The sequence below is a fragment of the Centruroides sculpturatus genome, unplaced genomic scaffold (genome assembly GCF_000671375.1).
Source record: "Centruroides sculpturatus isolate CEXI.00-Female unplaced genomic scaffold, Cexi_2.0 scaffold2185, whole genome shotgun sequence".
Classification (NCBI taxonomy): domain Eukaryota; kingdom Metazoa; phylum Arthropoda; class Arachnida; order Scorpiones; family Buthidae; genus Centruroides; species Centruroides sculpturatus.
The window spans coordinates 6,502-25,319 of NW_019389551.1; the positions used below are offsets into that span (position 1 = coordinate 6,502).

Genomic DNA, 18,818 nt, shown 5'->3' on the forward strand with positions numbered 1-18,818 from the left:
GAACAAATGTACAACAATGTTTAACGCACTGGCGAGAGTAGCCAAGTCTAACTGGGGACTCGGTCAGGATGCACTCGAAGTTATTTATAAGGGAGCCTTCATTCCACGGGCGACCTACGGAGCAATCGCATGGCACACGGCAACAGAGAAGAAATGCATACAAAACAAATTGAATAGTATGCAGAGGTGCGCCCTCCTACGGTTGACGAAAGCATATCGTACGGTGTCAACGGAGGCGCTGCAGGTGCTTGCAGGCACTCCTCCTATAGATCTTATAGTAAAAGAAAAAGCTGCTCAATATAAGTGCAGAAGGGGTGTAAGGATTACAGTGGAAGGACAGGAAATAGCTGGGCCAGAAGTTGACCTGAAACCATCAATGATTGAACTTCCTGAACCATACTACCGACAAAAGATTCAAACTGCCCATGAAGAGGAGCGAGGTGAGGTGGAGGTGTTTACAGATGGCTCCAAAGTAGACGGGAAGGTTGGAGCGGCCTTTGTTGTTATTAACAACGAGAACAAAGTTTATGAAGATAAAATCAGACTAAGCGATAGTTGTTCGGTGTTTCAGGCCGAATTAAAAGCAATAGAGATGGCCGTTGAATGGATCTCAGTTAATTGTGAATCGAACAAGGTATTGATAACCACAGACAGTAGATCGGCAATTCATGCACTCCAGAGGTTTCAAGATACCAGTTTAACTGCAGTCAACATAAAAACTACTATACGGAAATATAAACTTAATATAAAATTTCGTTGGGTGAAAGCCCACTCGGGCATTGTTGGGAATGAAATTGCGGATCGGGCAGCTAAGGAGGCTGCCCATCTAGCGGATATAACTTATAGCAAACTCCCTCTCTCGGGAGTAAAATATAAACTTAGAAGTGTCACCATTTCGGAATGGCAAGACAGGTGGACTAACTCCAGCAAAGGGAGACATACATTTTGGTTGTTACCGAATCTCGAAGAACGAATTAAAGACTTACACTGGATTCCTATAAACCACATTACTAGCCAAGTATTAACTGGCCACGGTAATTGCAACGCATACTTACAGCGTATTGGTAAAAAACAGAACAGTAGTTGCGTTTGTGGCGAAGAGTTACAAGACATGGATCATCTGTTAAGTAAATGTTACAGATATGAACAACAGAGAGTTGAGCTCTCAGCGATCCATCAACTAAGCAGCACTAACTCTAATCTGGACTTATATCTAATGATACGAGATAAAAATCTTACTTGCGATCTATTCTCCTTCTTTAGAAGGATATTGATGTAAAGGTTGGGGAAAGTGTACCCCAAGCCTACTGCACCGGAAAGCTTCCGGTGGCCTCTGTAAGGCGAGCAAGAGCGCGCCAATAGTTTAATGTTAATTTTATATATTTTGTAATGAAAACTTGTTGTTTTATCTGTTTGTAATGAAACATTGTAATAAAGAAACGTTTTCCCTGTGGTGCGATAGCGGGACAGGGAGGACTCTGATCCCCTAGTAGGGGAAATGATGATTACTCAATGAAAAAAAAAAAGCACGAGTGTTGTCTGGAATAAATAAAATGCTTGTTGCATACAGAGCCAAAGTGATGTGTGTTGGTATAAATATTCCTACGTCTTCCGCGTATGATGAAATATTTGGACCGCTGAATAACAGTTAAAACAAATAAAAGTTATTAAACAGCTCTAGCTATCATTAAATATAATTACGGTTAATCTTTCAAGTCAATACTGTTACGAAGGTTTTTATAACGAAACAATAATGTAAATTCGACAATAATTTTCCTTACATTATTTAAAGTACAGTATATCGCATATCTAATATTTATTTAAGATATATGGATCGGATAACAATATTCTGCAATGACAAACAACAGATCCATTTCTCGAAATCTATTTTGCGTGAATGTAGCGAAAGAATAAAAATGCTATTACGTCCTTATTCAAATACATCTGTCTCTCTTTACTTACCATACTCGTCGGATGTTTTGCAACAAATTAAAGAGTGAGTTTCTGTAATTATCTATTTAATACTTACGTTGACATATTCTAATTTGCATTAATATCGTTATCTTCCGCTATAACGATAATTACCATCAGTTTTAAATCATATACAGTGGCTCTAATTATAGTTCCTTTTTAATCGCATTTTTTGTTTATAGATATCTGGAAAAAGGACCAAAAACCATAAAATTAATGCAGAATGCAACGGACATATTTTGCATAAGCAAACGATTAAACCTACGTAATTTAAATAAAGAATGTCGAAATTTCATGACCGATCCGTCAAGAGTTAAGAACGTGTGTTATGTACATGACTTAGCATGTCAACAGGACGATGAAAGATTACAATATTTGTGCTGGAATATATTTAATTCGAAATGGCAAGAAATTTTCTCATCGAACGAATGGCTGAACTGTCAAGCAACAACCATGGATAGACTCGTTCGTAGGCCAATAAATCCATTTATTGACGAAACAGACATCTTCACAGTATAAATTCAATTATTAAAACCATTGGTTTGGCTCATAGAATCCTCGAAATCGGAAATAGAAAGAGTATAATTTTTACTTGTTTTTAACTAAAAATTTTTTATTTTTAGTGTGTTAATCTTCACAGTAGTTTTAAAATGGGCCAAGAAAACAGTTAATAATGAAAAAGCTCTAAGGCAGGTGATGAAACCATTCCCTCAATACATAAGATTTCTGACAATGCCAGAATGGTTTCTGGAATCTCAAGTGTTCGTTGAACCGATCTTAACGGACGTAGAAAGAGATGCAATCAGATGTTACTTGCAAAATAAGGATTTCGAGGAGACATGGTTTATTCCAGAGAGTATTTGTGACATTACTTGTCCTAGAAAACACGAATTACTCTCGTCCTGGTTCCCTTATGTGAATCGAAGTGCATACTTTATTAAGAAAGTAAGGAAAATGAACACAAATATTCGATTCATATGCGACATAGTTGCTAAGGAAGATTGTTTTATCACCAAATTGTATCTTCCTATAACACATTGCAGGGAAGAAGGTATAACTGTAATCTTGAATTTTTCTGCTAACTTGAAGTTACGGACAAAATATCGTTTGAGAACAGCATGTAATATGAACGGATGTATTTTATTGAGTCATCTGCTACGGGTTCTAAAGTTTACATATTATCGATTGGTTGTTAAAATTGATACACAAGTCATTGCAGAAAATGACATAAGAATCAGTCCCTCGGCAAATTACTACAATCCATTCGAAGGAATTCAAAGTTTTAAATATTTGCAATCTGGATTGAAATTGCAAGATGAATTGGAGTACATCTACTTCGATGTCGTACCCGACTTTTAAAAACTGATACACAAATTAATTTTCGTCGTTATTAAATAATGTTAATCTCGTAATATTTAAAAATTTATGCGTTTTAATTTCGATTAATTAAATTAAATTTTTACTATCGAAGTTTTTTGAGTTATTTAATTTTTNCTAAAAAACAATAAAATTGAATATTTATATAACAAATAATGTAAGATCCCGCTTAAAGCAAGGGATGTGTTCCTAGACAGCAAAGCGCTAAATGAAACAGTGTTAAACAAGGTAATTTTAACATAGAGTAAATAGGGTTAGGGAGACATGCGACCTAAAATAAAAAAATTTTACTTTAAATTTAAGTTATTTTTATATTAATTTGTATAATAATATATGTTAAATAACACATAAACATATGCACACAGAAATATAAAGTTCATTTTTTGTGACGAAGGTCCTCACTTTTCTGAAATTCTTGTTTTTTTGCAATAAAGACATGAAGTTTCATTTGTCACTTTTCTCTTTCCTTAAGAAAATGTCGGTAGCAGAAGATCGCATACAAAATGCTTCGTTTTGCTTTTGCACTCCTTTCAAAATCTAAATCATTGCTACAATTTGATCAACAATTTCGGTTATCGTTACCAAACTTTTACTAAGGAAATCTGTAGAGAAATTTTTTGGGTTCTTTGTTTTCAGAATCACTATTTTCCAGTTCTACATGGATTCCTTGTTCTGCCAGTTCTTGAAGGTCATCATTGGTAAGGCTCTCACCAGAAACCTGAGGTAACTCCTCAATATCCTGTTCATCTACATCTTCTAGTCTTACTGTATCAATTAGGTTGAGTTTGATCAACCTAACGATACAGTAATAGGCTCTTCTCGTTGAAAATTCTTGGATACCTGCAGCCATAACTTCTTCCACACTTTGTTCGTGCATTTATCAGTTAATTCTTGCCAAGTGAAGCCGATATTAGTGAGGTTGAGGCCGAAGTTTTAATCATGAAAACATGTACGTCGGACATTCAGCGCTGCTTTCCTGTACGTCTAGAAGTTTGACAATGGTGTTTGGATAGTCAATGGAATCGGGCAGGGTGTCCCATTGATTTGTTTTGCGTTCTTTTGAGCTTCACTGGCTATTCTTTGGCGAATTTCGCTGCGCTCTTTTAGTCTTGCTCTTTTTAACACTTATAACAGTCCAGGGGAAGTAGTGTCGCACCTCCACGTGGTCCTGCCCGCAAGTAGCCCGAAAGGGCGAAACTAAGCGACAACTGCAATCAAAGACTTTCCAGTCCTTTTCAGGACTATGTCGGCTAAAAGGCCGCATTTACTTGTTTCCGACGACGAGTTGTCGTCACCTGAAGAAATGGAAGTCCTGCCTGAAGACGAGCAGGTGAAAACTGCGGAAGGTATCCGCGAAGAGGTGATCCATTACATGACATCGCATAAGAGATGCAGAATAGATACAGAAGAACACGTTACCTACGTGTGCACCCAGATCGACAGAATTATCGAGATGTTAAAGGAAAGAACTAGAGATCCATTGCAAGTGGCAGTGCAGAAACTACAAAAGAAAATTGACACTATACTTGAGCTGAAAACTCCAACTACGCCAACATACGCACAGATAGCGACAAGAAAGGTACAGAAACCCAAAAAAGAAGTAATACTTGTTGATCCGGAGTCTGAAGAAGACGACGCAGAACGAACCAAGCAAAAACTAAAGAAAAAGATTAACCCCAAAAAGATGGGTATCGGAATACAGTCAGTACGGAAACTCAGGAGAGGTGGCGTTGCCATTGAGGTAGCAACGACAGAGGAGAGAGAGAAACTAAGGAAGGCAATAGAAACTAAAGCAGGTCTGAAAACAAAGGTACCATCAAGAAGAAAACCAAGGGTTGTATTGTATGGTGTTGCAACCGACATAACCAAGGATGAGATAACAGAATGTCTCTATGAACAAAATGAAATAATCAAAACAAATATGACAGCTGAAGAGTTTAGTAACAACACAGAAGTCAAGTTTCAATTTGGGAACAAAAATAAAAACACAACGAATTGGGTACTAGAAACTACCCCAACAATAAGGAAATTAATGATCCAAATTAAAAAGACCAACCTGGGATGGACCAGGTGCGGGGTCGATGATTATATAGCGGTCACACAATGCTACCAATGTTGTAAAATTGGTCACATAGCTAAAGATTGTACGGAGAAAGGGCCGACTTGTAGCCAATGCGGCCTTGATCACAAGTTTAAAGACTGTACTAGGAGAGACAAGACAGAGTGCGTCAATTGTAAAAGAGAAAAGCTGAAAGTATTGAACCATAACGCTTGCTCTAAACAGTGCCCGCTGATTCAGAGAATCAGGAAAATATTAATAGATAAAACTGATTATGGCGAATAATAATACAAGCAAAATAAAGGATGGTATGATAAAAATTGTACAGATAAACGTTCAACGATCCATCAGCGGAACCTCGGCATTAGTCAAGACATTAGAAAAAGTGGACTTAGCGTTGATCCAGGAACCCTATTGTTGTAAAGGGATACCGGCGTGTCTGCGGACAGCTTACAGGGTAATATACAATAAGGACTTTTGTCCGTCCACGGTTGCTGTGATAAGTAATCCAAATATACCAGTGGTTTTTCATCATGAACTTAGTAACAAATTTATAACATGTTTCGAGGTGGGTAATGGTCCAAGGAACTTCCTGATGTTGAGTGTTTATTGCCCGATTACAATGGATTTAACTCCAATTATCCAAGAAATGGAAACAATTACTAATCACTTTAGAGACAAGAACATCATTATAAGTGGCGATCTGAACGCTCACTCTGAGCTCTGGGGAGACCCGGATAACGATGAACGGGCCGACCAGATTCTTGAATTTACAAATGCAAACAATTTACATATTCTTAACCAGCCTGACTCCCTGCCGACGTTCGATGCGCCCATCGGCAAAAGCTGGATCGATCTCACGATCTGTAGCAGTAACACATTGAAATATATAAAATTTTGGCAAGTTTCAGAGCTAAGTAGCCTGAGCGATCATAGTTATATCTTTTTTAATATCAGTACAACGGACGACATATACATGGTTGAAAGCGGATTCTACGCTATTAATAGAGCAAACTGGCAGCTCTTTCAGGAGAAGGCGAGTAATTTAATGGATGTCGATTTGTTGGAAGGATGTAATTGTAAGCAGGAGGTGGATAGAATTGTGACCCACTTTCAAGAGACTCTAATTTCAATATGCAATCAATGTATCCCTAAAAAGAAAAAGGGACACAGGGCAGTGCCTTGGTGGAACGATGATCTTACGATAACGCGACGAAGAAACAATAATTTAAGAAGGAGATATCAAAGAGCCCGCAACGAAAATGATAGAATGCGAAAGAGGACGGAATATTTTGAACACTGCAAAAAATATAAAACAAAGATTAAAATGAGGAAAATAGAATCGTGGAGAGAATACTGCTCTGCGAGTACCACTAAGCCTTGGGGTTTCTTATATAAAGCATGCACAGGCAAATTAAAAAAGCCTCCCCTCCTTACATCTATCGTTTCCGAAGGTAATTTTACGGTGGGAATTGAGGAGACGATCAATAGTTTAATGGACGCTTTCTTCCCATATGACAGTGATGAGAACGAAACGCCGTACCAAAGACAAGTACGGGAAAATGGAGACTTGCCTTATAGAAGCAAAGACGATCCAGAGTTCACTGTGGAAGAAGTGGAAAACGCCGTCAAAAGATTAAAACCTGGTAAAGCTCCGGGACTAGACGGAATCGTGACAGAAATTGTGGTGAAACTGTGGGAGATTAGCCCTACCTATATGACGACCATGTACAATTTATGTCTCAAATGGAAGATCTTCCCGTCAATCTGGAAGAGGGCAAAGCTGGTAATTATACCGAAGGGAGATGAAGTCAATCAAAGAACAGCGAAGAACTATAGGCCAATAAGCCTACTTCCTCTGCTCGGGAAAATTCTAGACTATTTGATCAGCCAACGTATTACCTACCACATAGTTAAAACAAATTATTTATCTGCTAAACAATTCGGGTTTCTTCCCGATAGAAGTACTGACGATGTTATCTACAAAGTGATCAGCGAGATCGAGTACATATTGGCAAATAGAAAGTATTGTTGCGCAATAAGTTTAGACATAAGGGGCGCATTCGACCACACATGGTGGCCCCTGATTATCCAGTCACTCAGGGAAGCGAAATGTCCTGAAAATATATTTTACCTGGTGAAGGACTATTTGTACAATCGCAGCATAATATATAATACCAATAGAGCAGAAGTTATTAAAGCATTGAATAGAGGGTGCCCGCAGGGCTCTAACTTGGGGCCCCTCTTTTGGAATCTGGCTTACGATCAGCTGCTGCGTATGGACAAACATCCAGCGGTAGCTGAACTTGCTTACGCAGACGACACAATTATTATATTCGGCGCAGACTCCAGAAGAGAGATCGAAACTATCAGTAAGCATACCCTTGATAATATAATAAGGAAAGGGAAAGATATAAAGTTGTCATTTAATCCAACAAAGACTAGAGCGATTGTTTTCTCCACGGGCCGAACAACAGATCTATACAAACGGATCCCAACCATTAAAATGGGACAGGAGAATGTCAAAGTAGAGAAGCAGCTCAGATACTTGGGCATTATTTTAGATAACAGGTTAACTTGGCTTCCTAATGCAATCTATATACGGAACAAATGTACAACAATGTTTAACGCACTGGCGAGAGTAGCCAAGTCTAACTGGGGACTCGGTCAGGATGCACTCGAAGTTATTTATAAGGGAGCCTTCATTCCACGGGCGACCTACGGAGCAATCGCATGGCACACGGCAACAGAGAAGAAATGCATACAAAACAAATTGAATAGTATGCAGAGGTGCGCCCTCCTACGGTTGACGAAAGCATATCGTACGGTGTCAACGGAGGCGCTGCAGGTGCTTGCAGGCACTCCTCCTATAGATCTTATAGTAAAAGAAAAAGCTGCTCAATATAAGTGCAGAAGGGGTGTAAGGATTACAGTGGAAGGACAGGAAATAGCTGGGCCAGAAGTTGACCTGAAACCATCAATGATTGAACTTCCTGAACCATACTACCGACAAAAGATTCAAACTGCCCATGAAGAGGAGCGAGGTGAGGTGGAGGTGTTTACAGATGGCTCCAAAGTAGACGGGAAGGTTGGAGCGGCCTTTGTTGTTATTAACAACGAGAACAAAGTTTATGAAGATAAAATCAGACTAAGCGATAGTTGTTTGGTGTTTCAGGCCGAATTAAAAGCAATAGAGATGGCCGTTGAATGGATCTCAGTTAATTGTGAATCGAACAAGGTATTGATAAACACAGACAGTAGATCGGCAATTCATGCACTCCAGAGGTTTCAAGATACCAGTTTAACTGCAGTCAACATAAAAACTACTATACGGAAATATAAACTTAATATAAAATTTCGTTGGGTGAAAGCCCACTCGGGCATTGTTGGGAATGAAATTGCGGATCGGGCAGCTAAGGAGGCTGCCCATCTAGCGGATATAACTTATAGCAAACTCCCTCTCTCGGGAGTAAAATATAAACTTAGAAGTGTCACCATTTCGGAATGGCAAGACAGGTGGACTAACTCCAGCAAAGGGAGACATACATTTTGGTTGTTACCGAATCTCGAAGAACGAGTTAAAGACTTACACTGGATTCCTATAAACCACATTACTAGCCAAGTATTAACTGGCCACGGTAATTGCAACGCATACTTACAGCGTATTGGTAAAAAACAGAACAGTAGTTGCGTTTGTGGCGAAGAGTTACAAGACATGGATCATCTGTTAAGTAAATGTTACAGATATGAACAACAGAGAGTTGAGCTCTCAGCGATCCATCAACTAAGCAGCACTAACTCTAATCTGGACTTATATCTAATGATACGAGATAAAAATCTTACTTGCGATCTATTCTCCTTCTTTAGAAGGATATTGATGTAAAGGTTGGGGAAAGTGTACCCCAAGCCTACTGCACCGGAAAGCTTCCGGTGGCCTCTGTAAGGCGAGCAAGAGCGCGCCAATAGTTTAATGTTAATTTTATATATTTTGTAATGAAAACTTGTTGTTTTATCTGTTTGTAATGAAACATTGTAATAAAGAAACGTTTTCCCTGTGGTGCGATAGCGGGACAGGGAGGACTCTGATCCCCTAGTAGGGGAAATGATGATTACTCAATGAAAAAAAAAAAGCACGAGTGTTGTCTGGAATAAATAAAATGCTTGTTGCATACAGAGCCAAAGTGATGTGTGTTGGTATAAATATTCCTACGTCTTCCGCGTATGATGAAATATTTGGACCGCTGAATAACAGTTAAAACAAATAAAAGTTATTAAACAGCTCTAGCTATCATTAAATATAATTACGGTTAATCTTTCAAGTCAATACTGTTACGAAGGTTTTTATAACGAAACAATAATGTAAATTCGACAATAATTTTCCTTACATTATTTAAAGTACAGTATATCGCATATCTAATATTTATTTAAGATATATGGATCGGATAACAATATTCTGCAATGACAAACAACAGATCCATTTCTCGAAATCTATTTTGCGTGAATGTAGCGAAAGAATAAAAATGCTATTACGTCCTTATTCAAATACATCTGTCTCTCTTTACTTACCATACTCGTCGGATGTTTTGCAACAAATTAAAGAGTGAGTTTCTGTAATTATCTATTTAATACTTACGTTGACATATTCTAATTTGCATTAATATCGTTATCTTCCGCTATAACGATAATTACCATCAGTTTTAAATCATATACAGTGGCTCTAATTATAGTTCCTTTTTAATCGCATTTTTTGTTTATAGATATCTGGAAAAAGGACCAAAAACCATAAAATTAATGCAGAATGCAACGGACATATTTTGCATAAGCAAACGATTAAACCTACGTAATTTAAATAAAGAATGTCGAAATTTCATGACCGATCCGTCAAGAGTTAAGAACGTGTGTTATGTACATGACTTAGCATGTCAACAGGACGATGAAAGATTACAATATTTGTGCTGGAATATATTTAATTCGAAATGGCAAGAAATTTTCTCATCGAACGAATGGCTGAACTGTCAAGCAACAACCATGGATAGACTCGTTCGTAGGCCAATAAATCCATTTATTGACGAAACAGACATCTTCACAGTATAAATTCAATTATTAAAACCATTGGTTTGGCTCATAGAATCCTCGAAATCGGAAATAGAAAGAGTATAATTTTTACTTGTTTTTAACTAAAAATTTTTTATTTTTAGTGTGTTAATCTTCACAGTAGTTTTAAAATGGGCCAAGAAAACAGTTAATAATGAAAAAGCTCTAAGGCAGGTGATGAAACCATTCCCTCAATACATAAGATTTCTGACAATGCCAGAATGGTTTCTGGAATCTCAAGTGTTCGTTGAACCGATCTTAACGGACGTAGAAAGAGATGCAATCAGATGTTACTTGCAAAATAAGGATTTCGAGGAGACATGGTTTATTCCAGAGAGTATTTGTGACATTACTTGTCCTAGAAAACACGAATTACTCTCGTCCTGGTTCTCTTATGTGAATCGAAGTGCATACTTTATTAAGAAAGTAAGGAAAATGAACACAAATATTCGATTCATATGCGACATAGTTGCTAAGGAAGATTGTTTTATCACCAAATTGTATCTTCCTATAACACATTGCAGGGAAGAAGGTATAACTGTAATCTTGAATTTTTCTGCTAACTTGAAGTTACGGACAAAATATCGTTTGAGAACAGCATGTAATATGAACGGATGTATTTTATTGAGTCATCTGCTACGGGTTCTAAAGTTTACATATTATCGATTGGTTGTTAAAATTGATACACAAGTCATTGCAGAAAATGACATAAGAATCAGTCCCTCGGCAAATTACTACAATCCATTCGAAGGAATTCAAAGTTTTAAATATTTGCAATCTGGATTGAAATTGCAAGATGAATTGGAGTACATCTACTTCGATGTCGTACCCGACTTTTAAAAACTGATACACAAATTAATTTTCGTCGTTATTAAATAATGTTAATCTCGTAATATTTAAAAATTTATGCGTTTTAATTTCGATTAATTAAATTAAATTTTTACTATCGAAGTTTTTTGAGTTATTTAATTTTTGATTTTATCCATCCTGTAGGCACTAACTTGTAAGTGAACATTTTTCTTCGAGGTTTATTGTATCAATACATTTGTGAGAAACCGGGGGCTAATATGTCGAGTGGTTCCTTAATGCCCCTTAACGGCAGGGTTGGGCAAAAACCGCTCACATGGTTGTAGGATGGCGTAGGAGGCTCTTTAGTAATATGCGAGTGGGGAATTCAGTGAGCGAGTCGATAGGAGTCGAATAACGACAGGTAATAAATACACGCAACAAAAGTTTAATATAAATCTAGAGCTATGGTTACAACAAGCTACAAAATACATAACTAAATACTATGCGTTTCACGAGGCGCTTTCCTGGTCCCTGAAAGACAGAACTTACACAATTTCTAACTAAATACCTCTGAGAGGGAGGCAGCTGGATAATGCCGAGTCTAGCCGTCCTGGGGGAAATCCGTTGGCAGCAGGGTGGCTGGTTTACCTCCTGTATGGCGTCTTGGGAAGCCCACCGGTGTCCACTGACAAGTGGGTATGGTCGACGAGTGGCTGAGGAATGGAGAACTTCTATGCTCTTCTGGTGACGAACGCCTGTATGTGCGGATACTTTATCCTTATATTCGCTTTTGGAATGGAAAATCCATCAGGTGATCGAGTGTTGTTGGAATGAAGGTTGATTTTGCAGGCATGAGGTCAGAGGTGTCTATCGATGACGTAATGATGTCACTTAAAAGAACCTGTCATGACTATATATGGTTCGAGATTTGTCCGATTCCTTCTATTTACTCTTTCGTCAGTTGGCTTTCGCCTGTTATAACAATAGGTTGTTTACTTTAACACTCGATGATTATAATTCTTTCAAGCTGTTGATAGAAAAGATGTCATTCAATCCGTTTTTTGTGCGATGTTTTCTTAAAGATCGCGACGGAGAAACAGGCTTAATTATTTCTTTAAATTTGCGCAAAATCGTGCCTACGATCCTCACATATTTGTCCATGCTCACAGTTGTAAGTCCCCGTAGTGAAAGACGAAGCATCAGACATTTTCATTAGATTATCAGTAAAAAGTCTGTCGGGGTTTTTCCCGGATTTGAACTTGTCTGGACCTCTTCGGCTGTCCACTATCTATAGACGGATTCAAAGTAGCATCGGAACCAAATACCTTTAATAACTGACGATACTCCTGACATTTCTTAGCGGCTAAGCCATAAATAGGAAAATAACGACACTTCGTCTTTTAGATTTCGTTTTCTGGTTACCACTCACTATAGACAAACCTTGAAATAAGCAACTTTTTCTTTTCAAAGTGATGTTCTTTAAAAAAAGTCAATTTTAACATCAAAAACAAATTAAAATTATATTATTTAAAATACACGATATTAATCTTAGGTGGAAAAAAGTTTTAATCCATAAATTACCGGTAATTTTTAAATTTCGGTTGCAAATAGCGCACTAGTGATTACATACAGACACACGAAAAAATCGCCAACTAAACAGTTACTAGTGCGCTAAATGCAATTAAATAACCTTTTTTCTATACTAAAAACAACAGTTTCATTGACTGAAAAATAACATACAATAACATTTTTTAGTTATCGTAATTAAAAAATTGCAAGTGAAAGTTTGCGATTCTGTCAACTAGAATCTCTGTAACATTCCAGGTATTACGAGTAAGGAAACAAATTTCCAAACTGTTTAGCATAGTGCTGTAATATGATATAGTTCTTTACAAATACGACGAATTTTAACTAATTACCATTAAGTAATTTACCGAAAGTGCACTTCATACACCGCATTGTTTTCATTCACTATTCTTTAGTTCTACTGTACATCCATTTTTTCATCCTCTCACTAATGGCCAAATGTAGTCCTATATAACCACCGAACATTGGATTCTGAGCCTGGACAATATGGGCTGGCTGCGTGATGTTTTCCGATATTTTTTCATTCACGTGTCTAACAACTGAATAGTTACTGATTTTCCATATAAGACCTTCAAGGTACGATAGCACATATATATGTTTTCATTAAACTGTCAATCCAATATCATTTCTTTCATTACATAATTTATTTGTAAATTCTTAATATACTAAAAAAATATTCAACTGGTTATGAAACACAATTTTAGCTGAAGAGGGAAGAAGCTATAGGAATCGATGTGGAAATCAGCAAGTCAAGTAATTAGACAAATAATAATCGATCTACGTGTTCCCACTATATGGAAAAAAATTTTTTTTATTCGGTAAGAATCAGTTGTAACGAAGTGACAAGTCCATCTATGTTTTAGAACATTGTAATCCTGCTCAGGCTTTCATACCAGTGAGCCACAAAACAAAGTAACTACTAACAACTTTTTCATTTTCTGGGTTTTGACAAAAACTTGAAGCAAAACGGTAATAGTCCAGTTGAAAGTAATGAATTGATAAACGATAGACCACATCTAAACCAAAAAAGGTCAGGAACTCACAAGACATTTGGGACATGCAAAACCATGACTACATCTTGAAAATTACTTCTTTTGAGTAACCTTCACTCGCAAAAGGACATTACAACAGACAATAAAAAGACATCAGAATCGGCAATCTTTTGCAAGACAAAGCACGAAGCAGACGCTCGATCAAGTGTTCAGAAAGTACAGTGTAAAAACAGGAAGTCGTCATTAGGCTACGCAGATTTGACGTCGTTCTCATAAACACAGGGATTCTCATCTTTAACTGAATGGTAACAGACAACAACATTTTTTGCCTGAACTTTATCTTGCAGATGGAAGCAGAACCACGTTGAGAAAAGAAAAGAATACCTAATAAAACATCGGTAGTCAAAAGTAAACGGGGACGTCTCTTTACTTTCAGAGAATTTTTATGAAAAATGTCAAAATGCTTGTTCTGCAAAGATTGTTTATAAATAAGCTTCGAAAAAAACCTTTTACTTTCTTTTATTTTTGTGTGTTTATTTTGATTTTATATAATTTTTAAATTTGATTACATGGATGCGTAGGAATAATGAAAAATGTTTATGCTTCCTAGGTAATATAACTTTATATTACTTTATATTAAGCTTTATCATATCTATTTTTTCGTTCAGTACATTTGGCGATGACTCAGATTTTTCGGAAACTCATCTGTTAATAATATTATCAACAAATACAACAAAATTAAATTTTATATAAAATACAAAATATCCATCAACAAGTGATTCTCTTTGATAATTGGAATCTATTGTTAAACGAGAGAATTTAACAGAAAGTAAGAAATGTTCTAATAGTGTCTGACAGTATTTACTGATTGATCATAGCAATTCAGCGCTGTCTAAACCAGTGTTTCTCAACCTCTAAGAAATCGTCGCCCCCTTCAACGTAGTATCGCCCCCTTCAATAAAACCGTTACGTAGTGTCGCCCCCTTCACTTCAAAATTCGGATGCCCAGGGCCAAGGCTAACGCCAAATTCGTGCTGCATCGAATAGACTTGTGACTAGAATAATGATATATATTTAATTGTTGTACGATATAACGAATAAAATATCTAATTATTCTTAATATAATGTTTTAGTATATCGCCCAGAAAATTGTTTCTCCCCCCAAAATATAAATTGCTGTGAGGTTTGCCGATTGGGGAGAAGGTGTCGCGACAGTCGAGCGGTCAGCACTGTCGTATGGGAGTGAAAGAACTTACTGAGACAGGTTATCCATCGTATACCGTTTAATAAATATAAAAATATTTCTTACAACAAATTCTTAAAACGGCGTAACACCTATCCAAAGTCGAGCAACAAGTTCGTAACACTAAAAGTTCAACTGTTCTGACGATAGTTTTTCTTCCGGCGATGGAGGCGTGAAGACGTCGACTCCGGGCTGTACAACACTATTTGGACCGAGGTCTTCTATCTACCAGGTNAGATGTTAAAGGAAAGAACTAGAGATCCATTGCAAGTGGCAGTGCAGAAACTACAAAAGAAAATTGACACTATACTTGAGCTGAAAACTCCAACTACGCCAACATACGCACAGATAGCGACAAGAAAGGTACAGAAACCCAAAAAAGAAGTAATACTTGTTGATCCGGAGTCTGAAGAAGACGACGCAGAACGAACCAAGCAAAAACTAAAGAAAAAGATTAACCCCAAAAAGATGGGTATCGGAATACAGTCAGTACGGAAACTCAGGAGAGGTGGCGTTGCCATTGAGGTAGCAACGACAGAGGAGAGAGAGAAACTAAGGAAGGCAATAGAAACTAAAGCAGGTCTGAAAACAAAGGTACCATCAAGAAGAAAACCAAGGGTTGTATTGTATGGTGTTGCAACCGACATAACCAAGGATGAGATAACAGAATGTCTCTATGAACAAAATGAAATAATCAAAACGAATATGACAGCTGAAGAGTTTAGTAACAACACAGAAGTCAAGTTTCAATTTGGGAACAAAAATAAAAACACAACGAATTGGGTACTAGAAACTACCCCAACCATAAGGAAATTAATGATCCAAATTAAAAAGACCAACCTGGGATGGACCAGGTGCGGGGTCGATGATTATATAGCGGTCACACAATGCTACCAATGTTGTAAAATTGGTCACATAGCTAAAGATTGTACGGAGAAAGGGCCGACTTGTAGCCAATGCGGCCTTGATCACAAGTTTAAAGACTGTTCTAGGAGAGACAAGACAGAGTGCGTCAATTGTAAAAGAGAAAAGCTGAAAGTATTGAACCATAACGCTTGCTCTAAACAGTGCCCGCTGATTCAGAGAATCAGGAAAATATTAATAGATAAAACTGATTATGGCGAATAATAATACAAGCAAAATAAAGGATAGTATGATAAAAATTGTACAGATAAACGTTCAACGATCCATCAGCGGAACCTCGGCATTAGTCAAGACATTAGAAAAAGTGGACTTAGCGTTGATCCAGGAACCCTATTGTTGTAAAGGGATACCGGCGTGTCTGCGGACAGCTTACAGGGTAATATACAATAAGGACTTTTGTCCGTCCACGGTTGCTGTGATAAGTAATCCAAATATACCAGTGGTTTTTCATCATGAACTTAGTAACAAATTTATAACATGTTTCGAGGTGGGTAATGGTCCAAGGAACTTCCTGATGTTGAGTGTTTATTGCCCGATTACAATGGATTTAACTCCAATTATCCAAGAAATGGAAACAATTACTAATCACTTTAGAGACAAGAACATCATTATAAGTGGCGATCTGAACGCTCACTCTGAGCTCTGGGGAGACCCGGATAACGATGAACGGGCCGACCAGATTCTTGAATTTACAAATGCAAACAATTTACATATTCTTAACCAGCCTGACTCCCTGCCGACGTTCGATGCGCCCATCGGCAAAAGCTGGATCGATCTCACGATCTGTAGCAGTAACACATTGAAATATATAAAATTTTGGCAAGTTTCAGAGCTAAGTAGCCTGAGCGATCATAGTTATATCTTTTTTAATATCAGTACAACGGACGACATATACATGGTTGAAAGCGGATTCTACGCTATTAATAGAGCAAACTGGCAGCTCTTTCAGGAGAAGGCGAGTAATTTAATGGATGTCGATTTGTTGGAAGGATGTAATTGTAAGCAGGAGGTGGATAGAATTGTGACCCACTTTCAACAGACTCTAATTTCAATATGCAATCAATGTATCCCTAAAAAGAAAAAGGGACACAGGGCAGTGCCTTGGTGGAACGATGATCTTACGATAACGCGACGAAGAAACAATAATTTAAGAAGGAGATATCAAAGAGCCCGCAACGAAAATGATAGAATGCGAAAGAGGACGGAATATTTTGAACACTGCAAAAAATATAAAACAAAGATTAAAATGAGGAAANTCATGGTCAGTTGCGCGCTTGAGACCGCCAAATTCAAATTATGGTGCCTATGTCATTTTGTACGTATATGTCATTTTGTCCGTATTTCCCCTACTCAAATTCATCTATTGTTTCTTTCTGAGAAATTCGTTTTTTCTCAGAAATTTCTACAGATATGACTTTATATGGACATTAAATATTCATTTTGCGTTTGATGGTTTCTTTTTACAATATAAAATAATAATTATAATTTTAGAACATTTTTTTCCATAAGATATTACAAACATTTTCGCTGCACTAATTTCGACCCACTTCCAGAGCCTCACATTGTTACTAATCGCCCACATGGGGGCGATTAGTAACATAGGACACGTCAACAGAATGTACAGTACACTAAGAAGGGATTTTTTGATATTCCCCCCGCGGGGGAGAGAGACAGGATTAAGGCTTACTCTGAAAAACTTGGCTTCTATTATANACAACACTATTTGGACCGAGGTCTTCTATCTACCAGGTGGACTTTAGCGATCTTGATGGCACGGGAGGGTGAAGACAAGTCCTCTGAATATCTGACAAGTTCTCGTGGGAGAATGTCTGGATGACAAGAATCCAGGAGAGGAGCACTGCGAACCAAAGGCCAAGAACTACGAACCAAGAACTTCACATCCTATTTTTGCGCGGTTTTTAAAGTTTTTTTTTTCTGGGTCCCAGATCGAACATTCCGATAGGTCGATGCCGATTTGCCTGTTCTCTAATTGGTCTTCCCTCCTCGTTACGAATTGTAACGGGATCGGAACCCAGATCGCGGGGTGAGTCCCCCCGATTGACAATTTGATTCCTATCGAAGATGTTCGATCTAAGTAGGGGAAATACGGACAAAATGACATACGGTTTTATTTTAGGTTCATAACTCTTTATTGGTAAATCACAGCACTGTCATATTTTACACCAATCATCTTTGCTTTTTTACCTATGAAATATACTAAACATTTACAATATTAAAATAATAGGAAAAAAATATTGTTAGTTCAATCGAGATCACCACTATGGACAAAATGACATACACGTAAAAACTATAAAATTACTGACAAAGTTTACAAATGAAACGCTTGGCTCTTTTAGAAACGTCAGCGCAAGAAGCATGAGCCCAACAGAAACAATTTAAGCACCGTAACCAGTCTTTTCCAGGCTTAGATCGGGAAAAAAAGATCATCGCAATATATGCATGGACAGTCTTCTTCATCATCATGAGAGTTATTAGGAAAATTTTCTTTTTCAAGTAACTTTTTAGTAATGTTTCGTCTCCTTTTCTCTGGCGGAGCTTTGGACTCATTTTTTTGATTTAATTGCCTTCATATTAGGAGTAGAAGTTAAAACTAAAGAGTTTTGTCGAGTCACGTGATTCGTTGCAAGTTTTTTGTTATGTGAAAGATAATAAGTTTGTAAATAATATGTAAGAAAGGAAATAAAGTTTTATACTAAAATTTCTTTTAAACAATAATGAAAGACTTTGTTTGGAAGCCATTTTTACCGAACCCACGACATCC

General features: G+C 37.3%; 5 protein-coding genes across 6 annotated transcripts; all 5 read left to right on the plus strand.

The window, feature by feature from the left end:
• The first annotated feature begins 1,776 nt into the window (after nucleotides 1-1,776).
• Nucleotides 1,777-2,864, plus strand: LOC111617300. The gene is made up of 3 exons (XM_023358608.1): nucleotides 1,777-1,996; nucleotides 2,154-2,484; nucleotides 2,595-2,864. Exons 1-3 carry the CDS (start codon nucleotides 1,830-1,832, stop codon nucleotides 2,640-2,642), a joined length of 546 nt encoding a protein of 181 aa, XP_023214376.1. The 5' UTR covers nucleotides 1,777-1,829; the 3' UTR covers nucleotides 2,643-2,864.
• A 1,727-nt stretch (nucleotides 2,865-4,591) lies between these two features.
• Nucleotides 4,592-5,692, plus strand: LOC111617304. Its single transcript, XM_023358614.1, has one exon. It carries the CDS (start codon nucleotides 4,592-4,594, stop codon nucleotides 5,690-5,692), a length of 1,101 nt encoding a protein of 366 aa, XP_023214382.1.
• Nucleotides 5,693-9,787: 4,095 nt separating this feature from the next.
• On the plus strand, nucleotides 9,788-11,364 carry LOC111617302. 2 transcript variants are annotated; one of them, XM_023358610.1, is made up of 3 exons: nucleotides 9,788-10,007; nucleotides 10,165-10,495; nucleotides 10,606-11,364. In XM_023358610.1, the coding sequence occupies exons 1-3, from the start codon at nucleotides 9,841-9,843 to the stop codon at nucleotides 10,651-10,653; spliced, it is 546 nt and encodes a 181-aa protein (XP_023214378.1). In that variant the 5' UTR covers nucleotides 9,788-9,840; the 3' UTR covers nucleotides 10,654-11,364. The 2 variants fall into 2 exon arrangements, with proteins under 2 accessions (XP_023214378.1, XP_023214377.1); XM_023358609.1 differs by having other exon boundaries at nucleotides 10,165-11,364.
• Nucleotides 11,365-15,349: 3,985 nt separating this feature from the next.
• On the plus strand, nucleotides 15,350-16,240 carry LOC111617305. The gene has a single exon (XM_023358615.1). The coding sequence runs from the start codon at nucleotides 15,350-15,352 to the stop codon at nucleotides 16,238-16,240; it is 891 nt and encodes a 296-aa protein (XP_023214383.1).
• A 25-nt stretch (nucleotides 16,241-16,265) lies between these two features.
• On the plus strand, nucleotides 16,266-17,450 carry LOC111617306. Its single transcript, XM_023358616.1, has one exon. The coding sequence runs from the start codon at nucleotides 16,266-16,268 to the stop codon at nucleotides 17,448-17,450; it is 1,185 nt and encodes a 394-aa protein (XP_023214384.1).
• Nucleotides 17,451-18,818: the final 1,368 nt, after the last annotated feature.